General features: G+C 38.8%; 1 protein-coding gene across 1 annotated transcript; it reads left to right on the forward strand.

The window, feature by feature from the left end:
• The first annotated feature begins 1022 nt into the window (after positions 1 to 1022).
• Positions 1023 to 17208, forward strand: LOC148954160 (uncharacterized). The gene is made up of 4 exons (XM_089086954.1): positions 1023 to 1148; positions 9027 to 9194; positions 11321 to 11499; positions 16917 to 17208. The coding sequence occupies exons 1-4, from the start codon at positions 1121 to 1123 to the stop codon at positions 17130 to 17132; spliced, it is 591 nt and encodes a 196-aa protein (XP_088943080.1). The 5' UTR covers positions 1023 to 1120; the 3' UTR covers positions 17133 to 17208.
• Positions 17209 to 20976: the final 3768 nt, after the last annotated feature.

Consider the following 20976-nt stretch of genomic DNA (forward strand, 5'->3'; position numbering starts at 1 on the left):
TACAAAATACAAAAGAAGAGGAAAGTTGCTTCTTGGAGTGCGTGTAACTCAACCCTATTCCCTTAATTTAATTCCCATTCAATTTAATAACTTAATTCCCATTCAAATCTTAGGCTAGGTCGAATTGAGTTAAGATTAAGCGGAAAGGGGGTTCAATTAAACGGGGGACGAGTTGCAGGAGGATTGAGTGAAAGGGGTTGGGCTGGAAGAGGGTTTCTAAGGAGCTCTGACATTTTTATTTAGAAAACCCGGTCAGAGGAACCCTACCCTCAAAACATTCAGTAGTTCTGGCCCCCACTTGGGATACAGAAGCCCGCTACCGCTTCCAGCCATTTTCGAGACATTATTATCTGTGTGTTGAAGTAATCTGCAGTTGGTTTCAAATCCCACCGGAGACACTTTTTTGTGTGCAATTACTCTTGATTTCATAGTATTTTGATGGTGACATGAACAAATATACCAATCTATTATAATGGTTATTTGAAATGGTTATTTGAAAGAGGGTTTCTAGGGAGGTATGACATTTTTATCTAGCAAACCCGGCTTAGGTGAACGTAAATATGTCATTTTGGGGAGGGAGTTGTTTAAGGATTTTTGAAAAGAAAGGATGATCAGAGAATTTCCGAGGGGATGAGTGAAGGAGGATATCCAAACTAGTAAAGGCATATCGACAAACCAGTTTAGAAGATAATTGCCATATTATAGCAGCCTTACGATTGAGCTTCTCCATAATATTTTTTCTTGTCTATAAATTCACTTCTAGGCCTAATGCAAATACTAGAAAACTTTGGAAAATCTAATTGCAAAAAGGGAGTGACGTTATAATAATTATACCGGTTTTAAACCTCGTAAAAGCAATGAAGTAAGCGTATTTCAGTTGATTAGTGAATATAGTGCTTGAATGCAAAAATTTAAAGGTCAAATACTAAACTTAATAAATGATAGTGAAAGTTATGCACAATCACTTCTTGAAGCAAAAAGAGACAGAGGCAGGAAATATTGCTAAGCTTGACCCCACCCTTATTACATCTGCCCTTCAGAAGGCAGTTACTTTTATTATAAGACTATCAATATAAAACTTAGGAATGCTCAATCACACGTAGAAAGTGTTTGAGAAAGGATGATTTTGAGAACTTGCTCTAGTTTTGGTTAGTGTCTCATTTCTATTTTTAGTTAGAAAACAAGGGATTGTGTTCTATATGTTATTTCAGCGGAGACGCAAGCACGTACAAAAAAAGCTTAAAGATCGTATCTAACATTCTCGAACTTTGATATAGTGGCACCAATCCACAAAAATAGGAGAAGGGGCAAGGATTTTTTATTTTTTTTAAATGAAGATGAACAAAAATGTATTCTCTAAAATCTTGGGAGGGGGAACTTTTGACTTCATAAGAAAGATGCAAAGTTTTTTTTTAACCTAGCCGATAATTACCCTCCATCCCTCCCCCTATTGGCACGCCTGTTACAATGTAGGTTTAAAAGTTTTATGATAAACCGTCTTCTAAGCGGTACTCAAAATAATGGTCAGTAAAGCATTGTATGCAGGGGCATCAATTGGGGTAAAATAGTCGGTGCATTTGCCCCCTTCTATATTTGGCCTTTCCCACTAGATTTTAAAAATTACTTTATTTCGGGGGGGGGGTGCATTTTTATTGAAAAATACCCTTTTCTGGTATTTTCAATGAAAAATTGATAAAAGTAACAGAATGACCCCTCCCCCCACGATTTTGAAAGGGTATTTTAGCCCACCCCCTAGATTTACGTGTATTGACGCCACTGAATGCATGTTCAATAACGCTTTCATCCTGCGGATTTAAATCTAAGACTTTCTCAAACTTCTGAGATAATGGCACAAATTTGTTGCCAATTTTTAGCTACATAAGGAGGCCTTTGTTTACATTTTACTACAGTGCATAGAAAAAACACATATATATATATATATCGTCCCTGTCAAGCTTAAAGTCCATATCTGACGTCTTCAAACTCCAGAGAAAATTCTCTAAATCTTTTGTTAATTTTCAGTTAGTAAAAAGGGTCTCTCTTCCCTCCCCTCCCTCTTTATTTGTGTTTTTTTTTTCAGTGAAAACGCAAAAACACGTACATCTCTTCTCTGTATATAAAAATTAAATTAAAAAAAACAACTGTTTTTTCAACTGAAAGTAAGGAGCAACATTAAAATTTAAAACGAACAGAAATTATTACGTATACGAGGGGGTTTTCCCCTTAGTTAATGCCTCGCTCTTTACGGTAAAGTTCAAATTTTGTTCGAATCACAAATCCCTGAGTCACAAAGGCCGTTTAACTAGAATTGATAGCTCTTTTGAAAGTACTTAAAAAAAACTTTAGCGTAAAGAGCGAGGTATTGACTAGGGGGCAAACCCCGATAATATACGTAATAATTTCTGTTTGTTTTAAGTTTTTAATGTTGCTCCTTACTTTCAGTTGAAAAAACTTGTTTTTTATTTAATTTCTGATAATTTTTTTTAAATAATGATGGGAAATCCGGCGCCCCCTTCATAGAAATGACCCTTCCCCCAAGGTAACATCCTCCATGAAAATATCCTCCCACGTAAACCCCTCCTCCGACCCCCCCCCCCACCCAGAAAAAATCCCTCCAGAAAACGTCTGTTTTTTCCCAATAACCAATACTATATGTAAACAATAGACAAAGTTCATAAATTGCAGCCCTTCCTCCGGGAACTGTGGGGGACTAAGTCATCCTCAAAGACATATTCATTAGATTTTCCACTATACTGAACAAAATAGGGATCTCAAAATTTTGACTGGGTGACTTTGGAGAAAAAACTGAGCGTGTGAGGGAACTTACGAACTGTAAGTTTGTTACCACAAACTGTTTGAAACACCTCTGTCCTGTCTCTAGTCTCCCGAAAAAAACACACGTATATCGTCCCTGTCAAGTCTAAAGCTCATATCTGCCGTCTGCAAACTCCAGAGAAAATTGCCCAAATCGCTTGTTTGTAGAAAAAGGGCCCTTCCCCCGTCACAAAAAAAAATAAATATCGTCTCTGCCATGCCTAAGGGTCGCAATTGACATTCCCAATCTTGTGATATAATTACCCAAACAGGGCAACGGACGTTAAATGATACTTCGAGCCTCCTTATCTACGTCATCCTGCTGATCCCCTCTTGGTTCAGATTAGCAAATTGTTTTACGGTAGCTACCTCAAAAGGGTGAAAATTTCAGGTACGACCTTTAGGCTGAGGCGGTTTTACTTGGGGGGGAGGGAGAGGGGGTACTTGTCCTGGGCACAGAAATTTTAGGGGCTTAAAATTTCAAAAAAAAATCTAACAGCTGTAATCGTTTTGTAAGCGTACGCAAAATCAATCCGAAAGCTTCATTTTTTCCCCTAATTTCCTCACCATTTCTTGAAAATAAAAATAAGTTGAGTGAATTGAATTAATTTTAATATTATTTCTGCTATATTTTACATTCAAATTTTGTTAATAAATGAAAATTGTGTTAAAAATAAAAATTTGTGTTAAAATCTGGTCTGAAAATTTTTGGGAGGCAGAGGGTGAGGCGATAATCAAGATTTTGCCCCGGATGCAAGACAGACCAGAATTGCCACTGCCTTTAGGAACGGCAGTGACTACATCCACACCAGATTGTGAATCTTTTTCGTTGTGACTCATACCATTATTTACTCGTGGGTTAACTTGCTTCTATGTATGGGTATTAAGTTGAAACAAAAGAGTGGCGCATGTAAAAATGCATGGGATATATATAAATTGTGTTATAAATTTGCATATTACCAGAGGTTGGCGGTAACGTGAAGTTAAGCGCTTTTAGGAATGGTCAAAGTAACTCTTCCTAGAATACTTACTTATATCATTCATTAAAGCGCTTCACTTTACCTTAGCCTGAACTCCCCTAATGTGCAATTATAAAGTCCAAGCTATATATTTTCTATTTGTTATGCCATACGTTCATTCTTTTCTCTCTGCTTAATACCCGTAAACGACAAGAAAAACAAACATTGTAAATAATTGCATATGTAGAACGGAAAATATCCCAGATTATTTACATCTACTTAGATTGAATATTTAATATAAGAATGGTTAAGGGGAAGAGAGGTTAACAGCAACAGGCATTAAAATGGTGCCTTAGATAGAATCTCGGAACTTTCTAAATTTATCACATTTTCTCCAGGACTATGCTGAATCCTTGTATCCAACGGATACAAGCTTTTGCCATTTAAAAGAAATCATGTCCAGTTTTGGCTAGAAAAGGTGTTCTTAGCCTAGCAAAACTACAGTAGCATGATTTTGGGCTGAATATGTACTAAGGAGCCTAGGTTTGATGTCTTGAAATGTACCAGCCTCCATCATCACTACATAAGCTCAGAATAAGCGTCCCTAGCCTAGTGGAACCATAATAGCATGATTTTTGACTGAATAAGTACCATTGCACCAGTTTATGACGTCCTGAATTGTCTCAGCACCAATTGCCACTGACGTAAGCTAATGACCGCATCAATTGGAGGGGGCATGGGGGTTTTACGCCCCATCCTTGATTTTGAAAAGTTTTTTTGAGTATTTTCATTAAAAAATAGCTTTTTTTGTATTTTCGGCCAAACAATAAAAACAAAAACAAAAGAGACACTTTCCAGGAACAATTGAATACTAAACTTGAGAGTTTAAAATTTGATAATGTGGAAGATGGTTGGAGTAATTTTAGAAAAATAATTTGTGAAGTTGCTGAAGGTGTCTTAGGGAAGAAAGCTAGAACTGCAGCTAAGAATATCAGTGAAAAGGCTTTATTAAACATAAAGCTTTTTCACTGATTCACTTTTTCACTGAGAAAGGACTTGTACAAGAATTATCTGAGTGATAGATCATATGAAAACAAAAGGAATGTAAGGAAAGTGGAGAAAGTATTAAAATATGAACTGAATAGGTTGGAACGGGAGAGCACGGTTACAATTGTTAAAGATCAGGAATATGTAACCAGGCTGCATGACCGTAAAATATTGCTCTAGATTACGAACATAATGAGACGGAATTGCCAATCTAGACTTGGCCCCCTTAAAGACAAAAATGGGGCCACGAATAGTGATAAGGAAAGAACTAAAGAGAGATGGGCCGAACATTTTGAGAATTTTTTTATCCAAGATAGAGTTACAGGAAAAGATATAGAGGAAAATGAAAAAATTTCTCATACTTTGGATGTGAAAGTGTGAAGGAAGATTTGTTTTGTGAGAAAGAATCAGCGACAGTATTAAAAGAATTAAAAAATAATAAGGCTCCAGGTGCTGATAGGGTAGTAAATGAGTTCATTAAATACGCTGGCTCTAAGGTTAGAAATAAGTTACTGAAGATTATGAATATGATTTTTGAAAAAGGGGAAGTACCTAACGATTTAAGGAAAACCTTAATTAAGCCACTTTATAAGAAGGGTGATAAAAGTGAGTGTGGTAATTATCGAGGCATTAGTCTGGTCTCTGTAAGTAGTAAATTACTTAGTAATATGATACTTTTTAGACTGAGAGATGCCCTAGAAAAAGTTTTAAGAGAAGAACATTGCGGTTTTATAAAAGGTAGAGGATATGTTGAGCGAATTTTCACCCTTAGGTTAATAATTGAGAAGTGCCTGAGTTGTCAAAAACCTTTGGTCATCAGTTTTATAGATTATGAGCAAGCAGTCGATTCTGTTGATAGAAGAGCTTTAGTAAAGATTTTATCCTTGTATGGTATACCAGACAAATACATTAAAGTGATTAGTGCTCTGTACGAGAATAAAATTGCTGCGGTCAAGATAGGAAATGAGGGTAGTAGCTGGTTTTGCATTAATTCAGGATATAACCAAGATCTAGTTGTATCCTCCTTTATATTGATCATGTTGATGGACTATTTCTTAAGCAGTACATGAAAGGCGATGGGAGACCACTGAATCAAATGGGGAGGAAAAAGTCTCCTGGACTTAGATTATGCTGATGATTTAAGCATCCTAGATGAAAGTGTGGGTGACCTAGGTCTCTCTAGGTCTCTGGTCTCCGTAGGTAGTAAATTACTTTGTAATATGATACTTTATAGACTGAGAGATGCCGTAGAAAAAGTTTTAAGAGAAGAGCAGTGTGGTTTTAAAAAAGGCAAAGAATGTGTCGACCAAATTTTCACTCTTAGGCTAATAATGCAGAAGTGCCTGAGTTGTCAACCACCTTTGGCCCTCAGTTTTAAAGATTATGAGTAAGCATTCGATTCTGTTGATAGAAGAGCTTTAGTAAAGGTTTTATCCTTGTATGGTATACCAGACAAATACATTAAAGTGATTAATGCTCTGTACGAGAATAACACTGCTGCGGTTAAGGTAGGAAATGAGGTTAGCAGCTGGTTTCGTATTAAATCAGGATATAACCAAGGTTGTGTTGTATCCCCTTTATATTGATCATTTTGATGGACTATTTCTTAAGCAGTATAGGAAAGGCAATGGGAGAGCACGGAATCAAATGGGGAGGAAAAAGACTCCTGGACTTACATTATGTTGATGATTTAAGCATCCTAGATGGAAGTGTGAGCAAAATGAATGAAGTTTTAGAGGTTTCGCGAGTACAGGGTGCTAGAATAGGCTTAAAAATTAATCTTAAGAAGACTAGGTCACTAAGGCTAGGAGTAAGTGAAGATGAAAAGGTGATGTTGGGTAATGAAAAGATTGATCTGGTGCGCAGCTTCACTTACCAATGTAGTATTATTAGTAATGATGGTGGGAACAGTGAAGATGTAAAAAGTAGAAGAGCCAAGGCTCAGGGTGTTTTTTCACAGTTAAAGAAAAGTTTGGAAGAATAGGAAGATAAGTCTGCAAACCAAGATTAGAATATTAGAAGCTACAGTGATGACAGTGGTCAAATATGGTTCTGAAGCATGGACGCTCCAAAAAGCGGATGAAGATTTGCTAGATGTTTTCCAGAAAAATTGCTTAAGGATTGTTCTGGGTACCTGGCTGACTGACCGTATGTCAAACAATAGGCTATACAAAAAATGTGGTTCAATACCGCTCTCTAGGGCTATAGTGAAAGAAAGGAAGAGGTGGCTAGGGCACGTTGGGCGGATGAAGGATGACAGATTGCCGAAGATTGTTCTTTTCGGCCAACCGTCTAGGGCTAAAAGGGAAGCAGGTGTTCCTCGTCTGGGGTGGGAGGACGTCATAAAGAAAGATTTAATGGAAATGGGAACTTAGTGGGTGGCTGTAAAAAGGGAGGCTTAGAATAGATTGGGGTGGAGGAGAAGCGTGCGTAGCTGTGTTGGCCTCAGGTGGTTTGGTGCTGCGGTGAGTTGTTAGTAGTAGTAGTAATAGTTAAGGTAGGAAATGAGGTTAGCAGCTGGTTTGTATTAAATCAGGACTTAAGCATGGTTGGGTTCTATCCCCCTTTATATGGATCATTTTGATGGACTTTGTCTTAAGCAGCACAGGAAAGGCAATGGGAGACCACGGAATCAAGTAAGGAGGAAAAGATCTCCTGGACTTAGATTATGCTGATGATTTAAGCACCCTAGATGAAAGTGTGAGCAAAATGAATGAAGTTTTAGAGGTTTTGCGAGTACAGGGTGCTAGAATAGGTTCAAAAATTAATGTCAAGAAGACTAAGTTACTAAGGCTAGGAATAACTGAAGATGAAAAGGTGACGTCGGATAATGAAAAGATTGCTGAGGTGGGCAGCTTCACTTACCTTGGTATTATTATTAGTAAAGATGGTGGGAGCAGTAAAGATGTTAAAAGTAGAATACCCAAAGCTCAGGGTGTTTTTTTCACAGTTAAAAAAGTTTGGGAGAATACGAAGATAAGTCTGCAAATCAAGATTAGAATATTAGAAGCTACAGTGATGACAGTGGTCAAATATGGCTCTGAAGTATGGGCGCTCAGAAAAGCGGATGAAGATTTGCTAGATGTGTTCCAGAGAAATTGTTTAAGGATTGTTCTGGGTACCCGGCTGAGTGACTGTATTTCAAACAATAGGCTATACGAAAAATGTGTTTCAATACCGATCTCTAGGGATATAATGAAAGAAAGGCTGAGGTGGCTAGGGCAAGTTGTGCGGATGAAGGATGACAGATTGCCGAAGATTGTTCTTTTCGGCCAACCGTCTAGGGCTAAACGGAAATCAGGTCGTCCTCGTCTGGGGTGGGAGGACGTCATAAGTAAAGATTTAAAGGAAATGGGAACTTTGTGGGCGGGTGTAAAAAGGGAGGTTTTACATAGATTGGGATGGAGAAAGAGGAGCGTGCGTAGCTGTGTTGGCCTCAGGAGGCTTGGTGCTGCGGTTAGTTGTTAGTAGTAATAGTAGTAGTAGTAATAAAAACAAAACAAAATTCTTCACTCCTATATTTTGAAACATACGACCCCCCTACATTTTCATGAATTAACGCCCTACCTATAGACCAGGATAACTATGAACTATAGCATAGGCTTTGGCATATGTTGATTTCCTAAAATGATTCCCTAGTCTGGGTACCATCAAGGCGGTGAACTGGAATTTTTCCTCAATATCACTGGGGTCCCAAAAGAGACAAGAACGGGAAGCGTTACAATGATGGAGGAAAATATGTCACCTTTCCCGAAAAAAGTTTTTTTCGAGTTTTATCCCCCCCCCCACCCCTTAAAGATTGTTACTGGGTCGCTTCGTCCTTATTCTAAAAATAGTGTGTGGGTGTCTGTGGCTTCCAGGTTTAACATCTTCCAGAAACACTTCATTTAGTTTGGGCTGTTAGTTAGAGCTTTTCAATTTGGATTTCCCCTCTCCTCAGATTTGCCTCTCTTTATTTGAAGAATCTTTTTGGCTCTTTTATTTAGCCCTTCTATTTGTCTCTTTTTTGCCCCTTTGTTTGACTCTTTTATTTGGCACTTTTAATTTGGCTCCTTTATTTAGTTCTTTTATTAGGCTCCTTTATTTGGTTCCTTATTTACTTATTCTATTATGAATTAAAGGTGTCCGACAGATGTGTTAATTTACTTTGAAAGGGTAAGCTACTTAAAAATTAGCTTTAGCTCTAAAATTTACATTTTATATTAGTGTTACTGGCAATAGCCTCTGCTCAGCAGTTCCAGTTTGATCCAAACCCAAGATTTGAGGACTTCCGACAGCCACCAAGCCGGTCATCTCAGAAGCCCATACGCAAGCAAACAACTCAGCTTCAGTCTGCCGAAACTAGTGAAGAAGCTGATATCAATACAATTCCAGGTATGAAACCGAAATACAGGAAATTTATTTCGCGTACATGCACAAGGTTCCAAACAGACCAGCAAGAAGTTATTTTCAGGTCGGGGCGAGTTTTGGGTTGGGAGGGGGCGAGTTTTGGGTTGGGGAGGGGGGGGGCTAAATTCACAAAAGCAAAAAAATCAGGGTTTGTGTTAAATCTTCAGTTATTTCTGTTAGGGGAAATTTTAAGACTCTCGAGATTTTAAGAAGGAGGCGTGAGTTTTTTTGGTTTTTTTTTTGATAAATACAACGGGTCCGATATGAAACTGAATTACTGGATTTTTTTTTTAATGTCGATAGTTTCAAACAGGCATACAAAAAGTTACTTTGAAAAAGGGGGCAAGTTTAGAGGGTGCCGAATTCATCAAAACAAAACAAAAAACCAGTGTTTTGTATTAAATTTTCAGTTGTTTCAATTAGAAAAGATTGCAAGATTCTCGAGATTTCAAGAAGGAAGGATGTATGTTTTTTTATGTTCTTTATTTATAAATACCAGATTAGACTTATTTCCTTCAAGTATACGATTCCTAGGAATTTATTATAGTACCAAGTTACCTGAGTTTCAAAGACCTCCGTACCTGTCCTCCTTGTTCAGAGCTCTGCTTTTTGTTCCCTTCCATGAAATTCCAGATTCCTTTGAATCAGTTCTTCTCTTTTGCCCCTTTCGAAAACAATACACTTTCCGTATAGCCCCAGCTAGTTTGCCAAGCAGCACGATTTTTTGTAAACTATCAGCTTTTTTTTATCCGTAAAACATAAACTGAATTTCCTCAAATTTGACTAACAAAAATTCTAGTTTTCACTACCGGGCGTTTGGAAAAATCTACAAGGTAAAAACTAGATACACACTACTAGCAACCCAACAGAACACCAAACCAAAGCAGCTGCAGACGTAACTTCTTTGTCCCACTCTGCTCAGGCTTTACTGCTTACTGCTTGCCCATGAAGTCTCAACTTTCTTTGATTTTGCTCTACTTTCATCCCCATTCGAAAAAGTCGTAGCCCCAGTAGAATTATCGAGCAGCACAATTTTTTGTGACCAACCTATATTTTATCCGTAAAATTTAAATCGAGTTTGCTTCAATCGGATTAGTAAAAATCCTTATTTCGAACTTTTGATTACAAAAATTTGATTAAAATTACTCTTCGTGGTACGGACGGAAATTCCATTACCTTCATGCATTTCACTACCCAATCTTAAGGACATAGCACAAGTATTTAACCCCTCTCCCTGAAGATGAACTTGCCCTATGATTCATGTTTACTAGTCATTCTCTGTCTTAGAGGGCAGATCTTCGAATTCTGAAGTTTTGAAGCCTGCTAGTAACAGCATCATAAACAAGAACTGTATAAAGTTTCTTAAACAAACTCTCCTTGGCTATAGTTACCAGTGTAACAAATTTAAAGTAAATCCAGGCACTTCCATGCAGAAGGTCAATGGGGTTCAGAAGTGGCGAATGCCTCTAAAGATTTATCTCCTGCGTTACCTGCTCCATAGGTTTCAGATAGATCCGAGTATTTCGTGCAAAGATCGGAAAAGGGCGTACTCATTCTTACGTCATACTGATCCAAGCTTCTTACCCCATATGTTTCAATCGGATCAGTTTGAAAAAAAAAACTTCCTAACTTTCTGCTCAGAATTTCCTTGTTGGAGATGGTGTTAAGGGGAAGACAAGGGGCCATTTTATGGCTCAGATCATGAACATCGAAAATTCTTGGGCGAAGTCTAGCTTGGAATATATATCTTGGTTAAATGTACGATTTTATGAAGCATTAATTCAGGAGAAATATTGAGGTTTGAGTTAATAAATAGGTTCTATTCATGTGTAGAAAATCTGATTGTTGGTTACTCCCTCCTTCCAGAGATTCTGTATTTCTTCATATTTGGCAATAGCTTTCTAAAGTGGATGTACATATATACATTTGCATTTAATGAACTTGTCCCCCCCCCCCATCCCTTTTTCAAACAACTCCGTCACATAAGCATGTGTATAATTAAAGGGATACTTCACACTATTGGGAAAAGGAGATTCATTAATAAACATATGCCAGAAAAAAGTAGGAGTATTATATGGAGGTTCTTTTGAAGTCACTGTTATCTCTTTTAGGAACCCCAGGGGAGAATTACCCGACTTTTCATTCTATTCCAAGAACCAATTTCAACTGTGCTGGTAAAGTACCTGGCTACTACGCTGACGTGGAGTCTCGATGTCAAGGATGGCATTATTGTGACAACACAGGACACTTTGAGTCGTTTCTTTGCCCAAATGGCACAATCTACGATCAGGTATGTAGTCAATTTTTGGATTAATTTACACAAATTCTAAACTACGCGCTTATCACAGTTGTTAGATCATAAGTTTTCCAGTGATTTTTATTTAAAATTTTAAGCTAATATTTATATCTTCAAAATTTAAGCCACCTGATCCCAACACATCTTCACACGCTCCTCTTCCATCTCAAGATATTCGAAGCTTCACACTTTACACCCTTTCCATGAAGTTATAATGCCCCTTAAATATTTCTTTATGACCTATTCCCATCGTATTCATGAACGACCTACTTTTCGTTTGGCCCAAAACGGGTGGCCAGAAAGGAAAATCTTTGGCAGCTTTTTATACCTCACCCATTAGACGTGGCCTAGCCATTATAACCTTACTTCCATTATCAAACAGTTCGTGGTAACGATCTGTAAGTAAAGACCGACCCGGCTCAATAGTAACTGAAACTCTAAAAAACGATATTTTGATATCAATAGATACATCAAAAGAATCAGATTTTAATGTTGATTTCAAGTATATAAGTTTCATCAAGTTTAGTCCTATCCGTCAAAAGTTACGCACCTGAGAAAATTTGGCTGATTTTCGAAAAAAGGTGGAAAGACCCCCTGAAAATTCTAGAACCTTAATGAAAGTCCCATCATCAGATTCAGCGTATCAGAGAACCCTACGCTTAAGGTTTCAAGCTCCTATCTGCAAAAATGTCAAATTTTGTATTTTTTGCCAGAAGAAAGGTCACGGATACATGTTTATTTATTTATTTTTATTTTTTTTTTCCAGAGGTGATCGTATCGACCCAATTGCATAGAACATCATGGGAGGCCTCATTAGAACGGAAATTAAAAGTTCTAATGCCCTTTTTCAGTTACAAGAAATGGAGGGCACCTAGGCCCCCTCCCACACTAATTTTTTCCCAAAGTCACCCGATCAAAATTTTGAGATCGCCATTTTGTTCAACATGGTCGAAAATATGATAACTATGCCTTTTAGGATGACTTAATCCCCCAAAGTTCCCGGGGAGAGGGCTTAAAGTTATGAACTTTACCCAATGTTAACATATAGTATTGGTTATTGGGAATTATACAGAAGTTTTCAGGGGGGATTTTTTCTGGTAGTGGGGGGGATGGGTCGGAGGTTATGTAGGAGAATCTTTATATGGAGGAAGTTTTCATGTGGGAAGGGGCATTGCTATGAAGGGGGCGCCGGACGTTCCCACAACTCTATTTTTTTAAACAATAAAAAACTTTAGCGTAAAGAGCGAGGCGTTGAGGAGGGGACATCCCCTTTCATATACGGAATAATTTCTCTTCGTTTTAAGTTTTAAAGTCGCTCCTTACTTTCAGTTAAAAAAACTTGTTTTTTTATTTAATAGCTCTAGATAGTGAGATTGAACCACACTTTTCGTGCAGCTACGGTGAGCAGGGTTGGCAACTGGACATATTTTATGTCCAAAGGACATATTGCTGTGTGCCAGGACACAATGACATAATAGGGCCAAAAAGGGATGTATTTTAGAAATTTGGGACATAAAAGGGACATATTTTGCAAATTTATGACATAAAATAGAACATTTCACCGCTGGATACATATTTTTGTAAAAAAAAAAAACTGTGTCATTTTTCACCAAATCACTATTAAAACTACTCTGTCTAGCACTAAATTTACTTAACTGCTTATTTTCTGCAAATTTTTTTTTTTTACAAACGTTATTTTTTTTTTCGGAGTTGCTTGCTCTTTCCCACAGACAACTATTTACAAATACTCGTGACATTTTTTACAAGTTTGTATTCTTTCATTTATAAACAATTTTATTTCTCCTTGCTTTTAGTGGGCCTGAAAAAATTTGCCAAATTTTTGGTAAAGGTGAAAAACATCCCATAAAAGTCAAAGAATGTTAATGGAAATCACGCCATCAGATTCAGCGTATCAGAGATCCCTACTGTAGAGGCTCCAAGCTCCTATCTATAAAAATGAAATTTTATAGTGTTTGCCACAAGAAGCATCACGGATTTGTTGTTGCTTTTTCCAGGGGTGATCATATCGAACCAATGGTGCTAGAATTTCGCAAGAGGGCTCGTTCAAACGAAAATTAAAAGATCTAGTGTCCTTATTAAGTGACCAAAAAATTGGAGGACAACTAGACCCGTCCCACGCCCTTTTTTCCTGAAAGTCGTCTGATTAAAATTTTGAGATAGCCATTTTGTTCAGTATTGTTGAAACGTACAATAGATATGTCTTTGGAGATGGCATGGCCCCTTAGAATCACCAGAGGAAGGGCCGAGAGTTATGAAATTTGCCCATTGTTTACATATAGTATTTCTTATAGGGAAGTATACCCACATTTTCCAAGGGAGGAAGGAGATCTTCTGGGGATAGATTTTCTATGGGGAGAATTTCCTATTGGGATTGAAGTTTCTGGGGGTCAACTTTTCAGGGGAAATTTTACATGGGGAGAATTTACTAGAATTTGTATACAGAATGTTTGTTATTTGTCTTTTTTCTCGGTGTTGATCCCATTGTACATGTAGAGACACTCTGAGGGAACTCTCAGGGGGAGTTTTCAGCGGAGTTGGAATTCTCTTGGGATCTTTTTTTTTTGGGGGGGGGGGGGCGATTTTCCACGGGAGAAATTCTCATAAGGGGATTATCACCAGGAGAAATTCTCCATAGAAAATTTCTGGGGGATAAACTTTCCCGGGGGGGGGGAGGGGTATTTTCCGAACAGGGATATTCCCCAATGACCTTAAAAAGGATCAGAAACTAAATGAATACAAGTCTTTCTTCAAATAAAAGTATGGTAAGGAGTATTTTTAAGGCAGAATCGTAAGCAAAAAATTTCTGGGAAGGAATCGCAACAGGGATGGAATTGTCCGGGTGTAATTTCCCGGCGGAAGAATTTTGGGAGGAACTTTATACAGAAGAACTTTTCGTGGGGAAATTTTTCACAGAGGGGGTGGATTTCCTGGGATTATCTGGAAAACGATCAGAAATTAATACAGAAACAAGTTTTTTCTACCTAAAGTAAAAAGTAACATTAAAACTTAAAACGCAAAGAAATTTTTCCCTATATGACGGGGGCCCCTCCCTCCTCAATAGCTCCCTCTCTGCGCCAATGTTCGACCTTGTGTCTAATGTTTTCTAGAATTATACTTAAAACACAAGTGCCGTGCCACCCTTGGAGTAAGCCCCCCTCCATCATTGGTGAAGAGGGGTGGAGCCACCCCCCTCCACACACGTATTATTTTCCCTAGATGCATCCAACAGAAATTTTGAGACATAAATTTTGTTGAAAATTGTCAAAACAACATACAGGAAGTCCCTCAGCGTTTATGCAACCCCTAACAACCCTGAAGCAAGGTTTTTAAGTTATGCCATAGTGGTATATAAGGTTCCGTGAAATGGGTAGTAATATAAACTTCAGATGGAGCTCATTCTATTAAAGTTTAGTGCCCTTTATAAGAGCCAAAAGTTATTTGAGGGCACCTCCCCCACACACACCTATCAGTTCCGAAAATCAGCATCCAACCATAATTTTTAGACATCTATTTTGTTCATCATTGTTCAAAGGTCCAGTAATTATGCCTTTGGCGATGTCACCCCCCTGATTGAAGGGCAACCCAGCTTACCTAGCGCTCCGCAACGTCGCTTGACTCCTGTATTGTACCTTATGACATGCGGAAGAAACACTTTGATTGGCAAAAAGCTACCAAAAGAAGTGGAAATGCTGACCCTCATGCCGACCATACTTTTCAAGCGAAATTCTCATAGGAAGATGAGCCTTAAGCTCCGACAATTAGTTTTTTACTTTTTACATGTTTTTATGACTTTTATGCTTTCATACTAGTTCATTTTTTATGGATGAACTAAATGAAACTCTTTCGTTTTCATTATATTCGATGTTAACTGAACACTTTGAAAGAGGTTTACCAGTCGTAAAAAATCTAGTTTCTGCGATTTCAAGATGGACATATTATGGACATATTATAGATAAAATATGGACATAATTTGGCTGAAAAGGACACATTTTTGGATGCTCAAGGGACATATTCATTGACCAAAAAGTTGGCAACCCTGACGGTGAGTGATATACGGTCAGTCAAACGTTTCTGTTTTGATAGTTACTACAGAAACAAGTTTGAAGTAATAAAGACCAAGAAATGGGACTTTTTACTGGATGAACACAGTGAATATTTCTGGGGGAAGACCGACACAATTCTTCGGTGCTATCACATTAATTAGAAGAAAATTCCAAAAAAAATTGCAGACGAGACAACTTGGATAAATCAAACCATAAGAACCATTGGAGTTACTGATATTTTCGTTGGCCTTTAAAAACCACAATCCCGATTTTTGTTTTTTTCAAATCTGTTTTTATTATGGCAGGCTAATGGGGTTACAAAATTATTTTTTAGTTATTGCCGTAATAGTTCCAGGAATGAGTAAAAAGATTGTTGGGAGGTATTTGTTTATTTTGGAAATGATGATGAGAAGGAGTCTGGTGTATTTTATTTTTTAGTTATTTTTATTTGTTTTGCTGGTGTGTATAAAGAATGTTTAATTACTTTACTGCATGTCAGCAAAATCGTAGTTTTCATTAGTGTAACAGTTGTAAATCGTGAATAGTAATAACTATGTTTATTCTTAAAATCAGTATCTTGCATTTCTTTTAAAATACTCCCCATTCAAATTCAACGGCCCTTGTGTTTGAACCGTCTTTCTTAAAGAATGACGAAAAAAGTTAGACTTTAGCGTAAAGAGCAAGGATTGAGGAAGGGTTGTCAAATACAGATTAATTTCTCTTCGTTTTAAGTTTTAAGGCTGCTCCTTACTTTCAGTTGGAAAAAATTCTTATATTTTCATTTGATGTCCCGACTGATTTTCAAATTATGTCAGGGGATCCTCTTCCTTCCCCCCATGTAAAATTTCTCCAGGGAAAGTCCCCGGGTAAACTCCTTCCCGTATTGAGCTCTCCCCATGGAAAACTCAGCACCACAGAAAGTTTCCCTGAAAATGTTCGTATATTTTCCAATAACAAACTATATGGGACCGACGGGCAAATTGCTTAATTTAAAGCCCTTTTAACAGGGATTTTTTTTTTTTGGGGTGGGGGGTCATTTCATCTCCAAAGCCATAGCTACTGAAATTTTCAATGCTGAATCAAATGAATACATCAAAATTTTGATCAGATGTTTTGGGATAAAGGGGTGTGTGTGTAAGGGGGGGAGTAGTTACTCTCCAATCTTTTTAGTCACTTAAAAAGTATATATATATATATATATATATATATATATATATATATATATATCTATATATTCCAATAATTTTATATTTCTATATGGTCCATATGAAACTAGTTAACAAACTTACTTTTTAAAGTTAGATTTTTTGCAGCTAAATTTTAATAAATTATTTTTTTATCTTTTAGGCAAAACGTGTCTGTGATTGGTGGTTCTCAGTAGACTGTTCCCTAACCGAGCAGTTCTATGAAGTAAATAAAGATTTATATATTGTACCAGAAAGATTTCAAGAGTCAGAAGAGTCGTTTGGGCCAGAGGAAGGAACCCCTGTTGTGAGGAGGAAACAGAAAAAAGTAGACCGACAAAGAACGGAAAACGTACCTATTTTTGCCCCTCAGTTTTAATTTGTTGTAGATTGTTGTGATATTATTTTTGTAATACAACTATATATTAAGTATATAAAGATAGATATTGGCTTTATTTTTCAGCACGCTTTATACCGCCCTACTAAGCTTATAACTGCTGTGGGCTATAATCGATTCAAACATTTGTGTATTACTAGGATTTCAGTCGGTGCTTTCACTATCTTCAAAGTTTCCAAGATTTTCGCCGAATTTTTTGAAAGAATATTGCCTTCTTCAAAATGTTCCCGAAAATGAACATCTACAAAAGCTAAGTATTTGTACTTTGTTTAAGCGATCGTCTCATTTGCAGAAGCTGATTTTTGGGTGATTTCAGAGAAGCTAATTTCCATTTGTGGAAATTCAGGTAAACCCCAGAAAATCTGGAGGTAGTTGAAGCCTTGACTTGACTTATGTCCCATCCGTCCTTGAAGGTCGTTTTGGGGCCTCTTCTTTAACCAGTTCATTGATATGCCTCCTGTAGGTGCTTCTGTTGTCGGCCAGGCGGCAGAGTTGTGGCAGGTTGTAGGGTGAGAAGTTTTCTTTCCATGTCTTCGGAGGGCGACCTCTGGGGCGAGAACCGTGTACTCGTCCATCGAAGTTTATCTTCGGGAGATGAGCGCTTGCCATGCGTTGGGTATGTCCAAGCTATTTCAGTTGTTGTAGTTTTATTTTGTCTAGTATTGTAAATTTGACTTTCAGATTATGGAGAAGCTTGGAGTTGGACATTCTGTCGTGGTAAGTGATACCAGCGATGCGTCGTAGGGATTTGGTTTCAAAGGCAGCTAGGCGGCGTTGATCGTCTTTTTTAAGCGTCCAGGATTCACAGGCATAGATGGCGATCGGAATAATGAGGGAGTAGAAGAGTCTCGTTTTGAGAGTTGTTGTTAAGTTCTTATTCCTCCAGATGGGCATCAGAGCTTTAAAACTGGAGTTCGCAAGTGTCAGGCGTCTCTTGATGTCTTTGAGTTGGTTGTTATCAGAAGTAAGTAAGCTGCCAAGGTAGGTGAAGCCTTCCACCCACTCAATGGTATCTCCACCAAGCTGAAGGCTGAGATTTACCTGTGAATCGAACTTGCGTGAGCAAAGCATGGCATTCGTTTTTGACGTGTTGATGGCCGTTCCGAAGAGGTTGTTGGACGAATGAACGCTGTTAGTCTGAGATTGTTGATCTTGAAGAGACTCGGCTATTAGGTCTATGCCATCGGCATATGCTAATTTGTCTATCACCACTCTTCCGACAAGGGCGCCGGGTGGGTTGTCTATGAGTGAAAGGGCTGCAGTTATGAAGAGATTGAACAGCTCCTGTGATATTAGGCAACCTTGAAGTACTCCGGTAGAGGTTTTGAAGCTCTCAGTAAGTCCTTCTCCAGTCATGACGCGGCTACTGAACTTCTTATACATGTCTTTGATCAGCGAGATCAGGTTGGATGAGATGCCAAAGTGAAGAAGGATGTGCCATAGACCTTCTCTCCATATCCGATCGAAAGCTTGTTTAAAGTCTATGAAAAGGTGGTAGATGCTGCGGCCAAGTTCGCTATACTTTTCCATGATCTGCCGAACAGTGAATATCTGATCAATTGTTGATCTATTAGGTCGGAAGCCGGCTTGGTATTCTAGAATGACCATTGAGGGAATGGCTCGTATACGCCCGAGCATGACTCTTGTGAGGATTTTTGCTGCGTGGCTGGTAAGACTTATTGGGCGGTAGTTGTCGCAGACAGCTTTAGGGCCTTTCTTATGCAAGGGGATTATCGTGGCTTCACACCAGGGTGAGGGGAAGTAACATTTTTCCCATGCAGCTGTGGCAATTTTGTGGCAAAGGTCAAGGAGTGGTTTGCAGTTTACTTTCAGTAGTTCGGGCTGGATTCCATCGGGGCCGGCAGCTTTATTTGTTCTCAAGTCTCTGATAGCTGCTTCTATTTCAGAGTGAAGAGGGGAAGGACTTGGGTCTGTAGAGGTTATGGGGAAAGTGTCGAGAATTGTTGGTTCTGGGTGGGTGTCCAGATTCAGTTTATTTTTAAAATGGTTTTTCCATTTAGAGCGGATTCCGTCTGTGGATTGTATTTGGTTTCCATGTTCGTCGAGAAGGGAACACGCTTTGATGTCCTTCTTTTTGACCAATTCCCGCACTCTTCTATACATGTAGTGGGGGTGTCCTTTATTGCAGGTCGACTCACATTGATCACACGTTTCTTTAATAAAAGCACGATGAGCACGTCTGATGGTTTTCTCTACAGCTCGTTTGAGTTGCTTGTATCGGTCCCTACTTTCTTTATCTTGCTTGTTCGTGAGTGGGCGCTTTTCGTCGCAGAGGGAGATGATGTCGTCTGTTATCCAAAGTTTCTGAATGTTTTTTTTGGGGTACCCAGTGTGGAATGAGTGACATCACATATGATATTTGTGCTGCTAGTCACCAGGTTGTCAATATCTTCCTTAGACAGGGTAGGTGGAGAGCTCGACATGAGCTCCATAATTTTTTCGAATAGAATGGTGATATAGGTCATACGTGTGTTCTCGTCTTTCAGTAGATCTACTAGAAATTTGGGGGTTTTCTTGGGGGTTACAGCATCAAAGACAACTTTGATGCTGTTTTAAGTCTTGTTTTGAACCTAGACATGACAAGCGATTGGTCGCTGTCAAAGTCGCCACCAGCTAGCGTGACTGTGTTTAGGACGGACGTTTTCCAACGTCTAGACACGAGTATGTAGTCTATTAAGTTTTTAGTGTTTCCATCCGGTGAGGTCCAGGATGTCTTACGGCGAGGTCTGTGCTTGAACAGTGTGTTTGTAATGACTAAATCGCTGTCCCTGCAGAATTCGATAAGGCGTTCTCCTCTTCTGTTCATTTTTCCATGTCCAAATTTACCCATTATATCTTCGTGTCCAGTGTGGTTGTTCCCAACGATGGCGTTGAAGTCACCAATGACAAAGATTATGTCCTTTTTAGGGACAGAATCAACTAGACTTTGAAGCTGGAGATAGAAGTTTTCAGACTCTTCGTCGTCTCTGCTGGAATCCGGAGCGTATACTTGGATAATTGTGAGGCTGGTGGGTGAACCTTTCAGGCGGATCATGATGATCCGTTCCGTGAGGGGGGTTACGGAGATTAAGGATTTTCTGGCTTTATTAGATAGCAGGAAACCTACACCTTGTCGATGTTTCCAATCATTACGTCCCGATAGTAGAAGGGTAAGATCTCCATGTTTCTCTTCACCAGTGCCTGGAAGATGGGTTTTGGTGAGACCAATAACGTCCCAGCTGTACGTGTTAACTCTCTTCGGAGTAGGTCTGTTTTTCTTTGTTTAGCGAGGGTTCTAGTGTTGAGGGTACCTATTGACATAGCTATTTTTGGAGAAACAATAGCCTCCAGGGTTGGAGTTGTCAACGTAGATATATTCGCGAGATTCACGGTTGTCGAGTCGTCGGCTGCCCCGGACGCGGTAGCTCTTAACGCATTATCGTTGGTTATCCCGGACACGGTAGCACTGGTTCTCATATTTGATCTCTTATTCATATTCATCATTAAAGTTAAAGAAGGGGTTTCTTGGCTGGCTTTGGGACAGCGGTAAGCCACTCCTCTCTGTCCCTAGCAGGGGCCGACTGTATCTAATACCGATAGTGCGCCCTTTTGGTGTCCTGCAACACCGGCAATTTAACCCATTGCTGGGGGAAGATTTGTGACTGACGGGACGTATCCATACGCCGATGGGCCCTGCCCAGTGCACATTAGAGGGGTCATCCCCCTCCTCCGTCTGAATTTAGGGCCCCCAGACGAGGGTGCTCCAGCTATGTTTCAAGACCCCCAGAGACTGGGTCCCCCCTTGGTCCGCGCCTCACTACCCATG

The sequence above is a fragment of the Artemia sp. Qi Xiang Cuo genome, chromosome 3 (assembly GCF_049724085.1).
Source record: "Artemia sp. Qi Xiang Cuo chromosome 3, ASM4972408v1, whole genome shotgun sequence".
Taxonomy (NCBI): Eukaryota; Metazoa; Arthropoda; class Branchiopoda; order Anostraca; family Artemiidae; genus Artemia; species Artemia sp. Qi Xiang Cuo.